Source organism: Nipponia nippon, unplaced genomic scaffold (genome assembly GCF_047370975.1).
Source record: "Nipponia nippon isolate SJK-2023a ecotype South Korea unplaced genomic scaffold, ASM4737097v1 scaffold_15, whole genome shotgun sequence".
Taxonomy (NCBI): domain Eukaryota; kingdom Metazoa; phylum Chordata; class Aves; order Pelecaniformes; family Threskiornithidae; genus Nipponia; species Nipponia nippon.
The window spans coordinates 7,818,965-7,828,274 of record NW_028262331.1 but is presented as its reverse complement, the minus strand read 5'-3'; the positions used below and the strand labels follow the sequence as shown (position 1 = coordinate 7,828,274).

Sequence of the window (9,310 nt, the reverse complement as noted above, 5' to 3'; positions counted from 1 at the left end):
CTTTTAATTTTTGCTTTGGCGTCTTTTGCTTTCTGTTAATGTCCCGGCCGTTTGGGCAGCAGTGGCTCTGCTGTGCCTTGTCCTCGGGGCCTGTTACAACCTGTGCTTTCACCCTTGCTGGGAAATCAGTGGATTTAAGACCTTTCCTTATTGCCTTAAATATAAGAAGGAATATATAGGTTTGTGTCTTTGAACTGGTTTTCTTTCTTGCTGTCTGTTGCGGTGGCATATGTGGCACTTGCCACGAGAGAAGTGCCAGCTGTAGTAGCAGGAGGTAAAGTGTTTTCTGTTGAACCCTCTATCAGCCAGTAAAACAGATGCATGTCAACGTTTATTAATGTTTATTAATGCAGTCTGCACTTCAACATACCTGCTGGATTTTTGCCAGTTTCACAGCGTGACCTTGAACGTCATGGCGAGACTGGGCAATGCAAATGGGACTGGGTCTGTCTGGGGATGGGAGGGACGTGGCCCTGCCCTACCGACCGCTCTGGAGGTGGCATCCCAGCCGCGCCGTGTTCAGCCTGGCCCCGGGGCTGAGCAGCAACTTGGGATGCTTTGCATCGAGGAAAAATTACTGTTGTTGTTTTGTTCTAGAAAGACTCCCGATCCCCTGAGGTGAGGGGCTGGAATGGAGGGGTGTTTCTTTAGGAGAGCAAAATCAAAGTTTGCAGTTTATCCCATGAGGGGGTGGCTCCTCTCCTGCAAGAAGACAACATCGTGTCTTTCTGGGGAGCACCATGGGGGCTGCTGGGGACCTCTCCGAGAGCCACCCACCTCCCGGGCGTGGGAGCAGCTCCAGCACCGGGCCCTTCTCTGTGCCGGCGCTGGACGAGGCTGGGCAGGACAGGCTGAGCCCGAAGCTGACCTGGGTGCAGGCAGGATCTGGTAGCAGTTAGACGGGGTGAGACGGTGTCACCTTCTTCCACAGCCCATCTGCAGCGACGCCTGCGCGGGGGCCGGCTGCGGCCGGAGCGGTTTTTCTCGTCCCCCAGGGGTGGTAGCCGCAGCACACCATTTTCAGCAGGCAGCTCTGAAACTGGGCAGGGAAGGGGCAGGTTACGTGTCGTGGCAGAAAGCAGGTGCCCACCTCGAGACTCGGAGGCAGAGGCTGGGGGTGGACACTTGTTCTGTTTTGGGTGAGATCTGTATCAATTCCTAGCCCAACTCCTTGCAGACCCTGGCAGTTTATTAGCAATAAAAGTTTCATTCTGTTTGCCTTGTGTGTTCAATGAGCGCTTTGTGATCTAAAATTAAGTTGCCTGACCCCATAAAATCATGGAAGCAGAAAATGAGCTCTTGTTTGGGCTCAGAGGCTGCTCCCTCTCTTTCCGTTTTATTCCCCAAAACCTTGCTGCTCCTACAGCAACTCCCGGATCGAGCCTGCGTTTACACTTCCAGATAGGATAGATGTTCCTCCACGTTTTATGAGCCCATTAAGTTGTTCTCCAGAAGCCCCAGTGAAGCTGTGCTTTCGTTAGCTAACAGCTTTCTCTCTCACCTGTTTGTTCATGAAGACATAGATGATTGGATTGTAAATCGTGGCCGTCTTGGAGAAGTAGGAGGGCAGGGATGCGAGAGCCGGCTGGATGGTGATGTCTTTGTTGGTGGCCACCACCAGGGCAAACGTGGTGTAGGGCAGCCAGCAGATGAGAAAGGCCGTCACCATCGTGATCACCATGCGCGTCACCGCCCGCTCCGCCTGCTGCGTCGTGTCGGATTCCTGCTGCTGCGCCGCGGCCTGCGGGGAGTTTTGAAGAGAGAGAGAGAGAGGCCTGCTTAACAACTTCCAACAGCATTTCCAGCCCTTAGGTGCCCTGACACCAGCGCCAGGAGATGTCAGCTCCACCAACTGTCACAAAAACCTGCCGTGAGGCTCCTCATCCCGATGTGAGCGGAAAACCATTAATTCACCCGCACTCGCCGTACTTACCGCTCGCAGGGTCATCAGCAGGTTGGTGTAGGAGAAGAGAATCAGGCTGAGGGGCATCACGAAGCAGGTGACGAACAAGGCCAAGATGTAGCTGTTGTTGTTGCTGCCACCGGTGTACCAGTTGGGCCCACAAGAGGTTCTCAGACCTGGAACGTTTAGAAACAAGCCTAAACTGATCCTGGGCTTGGATAGAGGCTCAGGAACAGGCTCCAAAATAGCAAAGGCTGGTGCTGCCCCCTCTCAGCGATGCTGCCCAAGCACCTCTCACTTTTCCATCCCCAGTGACCTGGAGATCAGCCACGCCAGTTTTTGGCTGGCCGACTGCTCTATGGAGGAGGGCGGTTTGTTGTGGCGTGCAGCGTTACGGCAAGGCAGATCTGGGCTGGGTACGTGCTGGGTGCTGCTCAGCGGGCTCCAGCAGTCAGAGCAGCTGTGGCTCCGATGCCCATCAGACCTAAGAACAGCTGCTTCGTGTTGTGCGGTGGGTAACTTCTGAGGAACAGCCGCCAAGAGAGGATTATTGACTGAGCGAGCAGGAAGCATTAACATTTTAAATACCAGAATAGAGACTCTCCAACTACCCTGCACTTGAGAACAATACGCAAGAGGAAGCTGTGGAGTTGAGTTCATGTCTGAAGCACATCTCCCCTACCTTCGGGCACGTAGCTGCTCCAGCCCAGAAGCGGTGGGGTCGTCCAGAGCAGTGACCAGCTCCACGTGAAGGCGCAGCCGCTGACGGCGTGCCGGTGCTGGAACCGAAAGTCTCCCAGGGGTCTGCAGACCACAACGTACCGCTCAAAGGCCAAGATGGCCAGGGACCACAGCCCCACGATGCCTGGGGAGAGAAGGAGGGTTTGAGCCTTAGGAACAGGCTCTGCTGCCTGTGCTGGGACGTGGCAGACGGTGATTAAGAGCTGTTGAAGTAAATAGTGTTGTAATAAGGTGTCAGATGTTTTTCTTATGGCAGGGAGAGCTGTGAGGATATCTGGCCCTTAAAAAAATGAAGTTGGCAATTCGGTATCTGTGATGTATCATGGTTACGACCAGGGTTTCTGCGCTGGAGTGTTTTGTGCAGTGTTTCACGTTTCTGGTGCACACACAAGTATCCGAGTGCTGACAGAGCAGCCAGCCAGCACCCACGAAGCACACCCCGAGCAAGGACTCCTGATGGGCCCGAGTGACATTTCCCTCCCTGTGGAGACCAAGACAGAGCGTGTGGTGGCCTGGTGCAGCCAGCCACCTACTTGAGCCTTCCCTGCGCTAAAGAGTAGCTGAAGGACATGAGTTTTATATCAGTCGTGAAAGCATTCCCTTCAGGAGAAGCAGCTAGTTGATGAAACGTTCCCCAAGCTTCTTTGCTAAATGCAATGGCACCAACCAAAGACCAAGACAGGTCTCGAGGTTCACGTCCTTACCTGTCAGGGAGACCATGAAGCCCTCCAGCTCGCACATCCGTTTGCCGAACACGAAGAAGCCGTTGATGTTGTTGGAGAAGCTGACGGAGCTGCCGCAGAGCGTCACCAGCAGGTCGGCCACGGCCAGGTTCACCAGGATGTAGTTCAGGGGCGATCGGAGCTTCTTGTACCTGATGGAAACCACGATGACCAGGCCGTTCACAACTGAGGCGGAGACCACAATGATGCCCATCAGCACGGCCACCGACAGGTACATGCCCCGCGGGGCCTGGTGGGGCCACTGGGGGCCGTCGAAAGGCCCTGGGGTCCCGTTGTTAGGGGGCTCCTGCGAGCGGTTGGAGGAGTACATCTGTCTTCTTCTGGAGCAGCAGCACCGGTGGAGCCGATGCAGGTCCCTCTCCCCAAAAGCAAAGCCTCTTTATAAAGCAGGAGGGCCTGACGCACCCCAGAGGAGCTTTGCATTAAAATGCCTTAAGCTTTTTTTTAATCTGAAGGGTTTGTCCTCCCACCCTCCCTTTTTATAATCAGCTCTTTATTCTGGAGAGGATAAAGAGTGACTTAAAAAAAAAAATCTGACTGAACAGTGCATCATTTAATTAAGTAAATAATTTTTTTCCCTTGTGCTTCCCACCTGCCTCCCCTGTAAGCATCACCTCTGCCCAGCCTCGGCGCCCAGGGCTCGCTGGTTATTCCCCGTGCCGTGGGTTTTCTGGGCTGTGGGTGCTCCCGTCCCATTGCCCTGCGCCGGGAGCGCGGGAGCCGGCCCCTCTGGCAGCATGGTGACCATGGAGCAACCGGGAGGCCAGGTCGGCCACTGCCAAAAGCCATGTGCTGGCCCCCGCCTGGTTCGGCTGCACTGGTTATAAATACACTTGATGACCATGTATCAAATATCTTGATATTATTAATATAGTAATCAATGTATTCTAATAATAAATAGAACAAACTATATAAAATATAGTTATGTTATTATATAGAAGAATTACTGTGTATATATACATATACATTCATACAGGGATGCATTTGGAGGGAGCACATAAGAAAGTGCAAGAGCACCTGTTACCTCTAGCTATGTATAATACAATATATACTACATATGGAGTATATACTTATGTAAGATATCAAATAAAAATATTTTATACACATATATGCATATTAACTTATACAAAAGTAATACATATAAACATATATGAAGCATATATAATATACAATATGTAATATGCAATATATAATATTTTATAACACATTATATATTATAAAGAGTGGATATGTATATATACATGCTATCATATGTGTGTGCCTTTATAGTTACTTATATCTGTACCTATATATAATATACATTCACATCTATATTTATATATATATTTCATATACGCATCGTATATTTTATATAGTGTATATAGCATATAATATTTTATACACATATTTATATACATGTAATATTGTATATTTTATATATTGTAACATCATAATATATACAGAGTACCCCTATATATACATATACATGCAGACATACATATGTATACAGCTGTCTATATAAAGATATATATTTTTATACACACATGCATAAATATATTACATAAGAATGCATGTATATACATGCATATATACATGCACACATATATTTATTATATAGGGGAGAGATTTAAAAATTATGTTATTATGTATAAATATAACATTTATTGTAATGCTATAATATATATAAAAGTGAATATATATGTGTGTGGAGTTACTTATATAGACACACAGTATATATGTAACATATATTCGCTATATAAATATTTTATACACGCATACATATTAAGTATAAAATATTTATATGCATATAATAATTATATATAAAATATAAGTGCATTTATATACTTATACATGCATATATGTGTATCTATTTATAAAGATATCTATATATAGATATATATTTAAACAGACATACATATACACAGAGAGGGGTAACTATGAATATAATAACTGCACAGACAGACAGACAGACACACACACGTATCTCTAAGCTGTGCATCCTGTGGGTGGGCGCAGGGATCTGCTCCCCGAGCCGATGGATTCACACCGTGTGCCGGGCTGGGCGCTGCCGCGCGGCCGGGCCAGCACAGGCCCTGTGGCACCAGCCACCCCGGCACGGAGCGGAACCGTTGGCACTGGGTGCTGCTGCTCCCTGCCCTGCCGCGCCTGCAGGTGTCCGGGGCTGCTCGCCCAGCTCCGGCTGCTGCCTCCGCTGCGGCTCCTGCACCTTGTCAGCGGGTGAAATGGTACGGAGAAACGCCAAGCCCTTGTTTTTAAAAGTATGTGAAGAGACACAAGCATATAATTAATGAACTCATTCACATATAGACACGCACACATATATATGCACATATATGCATACGTATATATGTATATACAATGTGTGCATAGGTATATACAGTTGTGTCAGTGTGTACATCATATGATGTGAAGTGTCTGTCTGTCTGTCCATCTATACATCTGTCTAGGAGGGAAGCTTGGTTTGGGCCATACTTGTGCCTACGTGGGCTGAGCGGCAGGGAGGCGCAGCAGCTGCCCACGCCGCTGCAGCCCGAAGCAGCCGCTGTAACACGTGCAGGGGCCATCGGCAGGTTTTCCATTTCAGTGCCACGGTCCCGGCCGAGCAGCGGTGACGACGAAGGGCGAGGTGGGTGCTGACACCATCAGGGCATCCCACGGGAATGGCAGCCTCCAAGCAGGGGATTGCCTTCAGCACTGGGGAGCAGCCCCGCTGCTCGCTGCCTGAATATGAACCCCTGACAATACGCATTCAATCAATCCAAAACTACAGCGAGGAAAATACACGTTAAAGGGCAGAGCCGGAGCAGCCCTGGGGAGCGGGGGGGCAGTCCCTCAGCTCCCTCCCAGGCCAGGGAGGGGTCTCTGCACCTTTGTCACAGGGAGGATGGTCACAGCGTCCGGGATGGCAAAATCCGTGCGGCGACTGCCCTGGCCCAGCCATGGGCACTGTACGGGGCGGCTCTAACGCCCTTCTGCTAATGCCATGGAGTAGCGCCTTAAGTGATGCAAAGTTAATGGAAATTTCAGAAAGGCCAGAGATTTTTTTTTTTTTTTTAAATCCTCCCTTGACTGATCTCCCTCCCACCCTCCACCGCCAGCGCCTACAGTCCCCGTACGAACGTCACAGCACCCTGCTGCGGCAGAGCGGGGTCCCCGCTGAAAGCAGGGGATGTGCAGCCACTGCAGTTACAGTAGTAGTACAGTTTTTGCAGCAGCAGCAAGAGATTGGAGAGTGGAGAATAAAGCCAAGCAGCACCTGATCCTCGGGTTTAAAACCATCTTCTGCTCCCCGAGCTCTCACCAGGCCCCAGCTCTTCATCTCGTGTCTCTGAGTCACTCCACTGGTGATGCGCTGTGTCACGCCGAGCTCACGCACCCCCGGACCGTAGTACCGACCTGCGGAGACTCAAAAGCTGCACCACCGGCATCGACTTTTTTTTTTTTTTTCCCTTTTTATTTTGGGTTCTTGTTATAAATATTAACAAATCTGACAAAAAGTACACAGATAGATAATACTGAAATACAAAAGTCTTTTAGGATGCAGGTAAGGACAGTTTCTGCAGCCTTCACATGGTAGCAAAACATCGGTATCAAACATTTCACGAGGCCTGGCATGACGACCACCACTCTGCATGCAGCTGGGACGGACAGACGGACCGTCCACTTAGAAAAGACTGGGATACAAAGTGAAGAAACCCCCCCCCACACACACACACACACATACACACACACACACACACGATGTCCTATTCCACCTCAGGCATAAACCAGTTTCATGGCAAGAGGTGCTGAAACAAATGATGGATTGAAAGTGACTCTGCAAGAAAAGGGAGGCACAGCCGACGCCGTGCTCCCGTAGCTCTTCTGGAAGCTCAGATCCAAACCAGGTTTTAAGGTGCTGGACCAGTGACAGAGAGGATTACTGGGAACATCCTACTTGACACGCTGCCAGCATTCAAATAAAATCCATGCATATCTGTAGAATGCATTACAAATATTAAGTTATTAAAAAAGCCCCTATGAACGTTGGTTCCCCCCACCCATATCAAACAAGGTGTAACACGATCGTCACTTTGAAAAGTAAACGTAGGTTTCCAGAGATCCGATTGCTTTCAAAAGAAAAAGAAGTTGGCAACACACGCGCGCACACGCACACACAGCTACAGGGCTCGGAAGCTGTAGGTAATTGATACCCATGGGGAAACAGCAGCTCTTCCTAAGAAATCATGGTTTAAAGGCTTCAAAAATTTCTGGCAAGGTGCAGCATTTCACAGAAAGTTTTAGCTCATCCCACCGGGCTCCAATGGGATGAGGATGCAGAGACCGACCAGGGTGGGTCACGGAGGATGAGAGCTGGGATTATTATTATCATGTTATTACTGTGCCGTACACAGAAATTCGGTTTGGACGCTGTTTGAGGCAGAAAATGGACCAACCTGATGGCCATGCCGGAGCTGAGCGTCTCTGCAAACATGATGCCGGCTCGGCCCTGCGGATCAGCTCGCTGCACACCAGCAGCTCACAGTGTAAAGCACCTTGGTTGGGTTTTAGGTAACGGCATGAATTGGAAAAGGACGAGTAAGGGAAAAGTGATAGAAAAATTTAGCCTGAAAGCCGGCTTTGCCCGAAAAATAGCCACGCTGAAGCCTGGCTGCGTGGCTCCGGGTGGGAAGGCATGGTTTCATTAGGAAAGCAGCTGCTGCGAGGGCAGCGCGACTTCACTGCCGGTCCCGGGAAGCAGGAATGGCGGCGGCTTCGCTGGGCTTTTTATTTTGCCCCGCACTTCTGCAAATGTGAAGCCACCCGATCCCGGGGACCGTGAAAGGGAAGCCACGGTCCGCACAGCGCCTTCAGCTTGCTGGCTAACTTCACTTGGGTTACTGGAGAGGACGAGCACAACATTTCTGGAAGAAAAGCAAACGGTCTTCCTAGGTTATCAGGGGACACAGTCATTCCAACGGAGGAGCTTTAAATGCATAAAAGACTGTTTAGGCCCAAACCACAGAGACTGACAAACCACCAGAAATATGGCACAATTGCCTTGAGAAAATAGTTCCAGGTTTTAGTGACACCTTTTGCTCATATTAGATACACGAATGGAGACTGATGCATTCATTTTTGCCACTGAATTGCAAGGCAGCGAGAAGGTAATTCAGTATAGCAAAGAGTTAGGAGAGGAGTCAGAACTGCAGTGCATGCAGGCGTGTGGTGTCCGTGTGCCTGTGCACACGTGTGTGCGTGTGCGCGCGCATGCACGTGCATGCTCGTGAGTGCGTGTGTGAGTGTGTCAGGGTGCAGAGAGGCGTTTTGGAAAAGCCTTGGGGACGGGACCTGCCGAGCAGAGCAAACCGCCGCTGCCTTGTTCCCTGGGAAGGGTTTTCCTGCAGCCAGGCCGTGGCGTGGGGTGTCCCGCTCTCCCGGCTGCCCCGGCACCACAATCCCCCATATCCAAAGCCGTAAACGAGAGAAGTCCAAAGGCCGTGGCCAGCAGAGCTGTGCCCATCCGGGGAGCGGCCCCGTGGCGCTCAGTCGCTGAGGACAGCTCCCGGCAGCTCGTTCGTTAGCGTGTGCCAGCGCTCGATTTTCTTGTCCTTGTTTTTCAGGCAGTCGAACCAGTGCTTCAGCCGCTCGCCTTTGGCATTAATTCCTAACACGACTCCACCTTGAGAGAGAGACAGAGAGAGGGAGAGGTGGGGGTGAGCATCAGCCCTGCGGGGGATGCCGAGGGATGCCGGGGGATGCCGAGGGATGCCGGAGGATGCCGAGGGATGCTGGATGGAGCCAGGTCATGCAGCCGCTCTCATGGCATCCAATGCCAGGACCTGATGTGACACACAGGCAATCACAGCCCGGCTTCCCCAGCCCCTCATGGCTGTGGTCTGGGACCTGCCCTGGGCAGCTTGTTCTTCTGCCAAGGGCTGGA

General features: G+C 50.5%; 2 protein-coding genes across 6 annotated transcripts in view; both read right to left on the bottom strand.

Annotated features, from left to right (window-relative positions):
• Positions 1 to 895: 895 nt before the first annotated feature.
• On the bottom strand, positions 896 to 3,685 carry LOC104017117 (pinopsin). Its single transcript, XM_087751371.1, has 5 exons — positions 3,349 to 3,685; positions 2,586 to 2,768; positions 1,934 to 2,079; positions 1,502 to 1,741; positions 896 to 1,039 (listed from the first exon to the last, which is right to left on the bottom strand). The coding sequence occupies exons 1-5, from the start codon at positions 3,602 to 3,604 to the stop codon at positions 896 to 898; spliced, it is 969 nt and encodes a 322-aa protein (XP_087607497.1). The 5' UTR covers positions 3,605 to 3,685.
• A 2,945-nt stretch (positions 3,686 to 6,630) lies between these two features.
• Positions 6,631 to 9,310, bottom strand: part of DOC2B (double C2 domain beta) — a 53,053-nt gene continuing 50,373 nt past the window's right edge. For all 5 annotated transcript variants that reach the window (XM_087751804.1, XM_087751806.1, XM_087751808.1 and 2 more), the window contains one exon: positions 6,631 to 9,049. In XM_087751804.1, the coding sequence (XP_087607930.1) occupies positions 8,913 to 9,049 (137 nt within the window). In that variant the 3' untranslated portion in view covers positions 6,631 to 8,912. The remainder of the gene's footprint in view (positions 9,050 to 9,310) is intronic.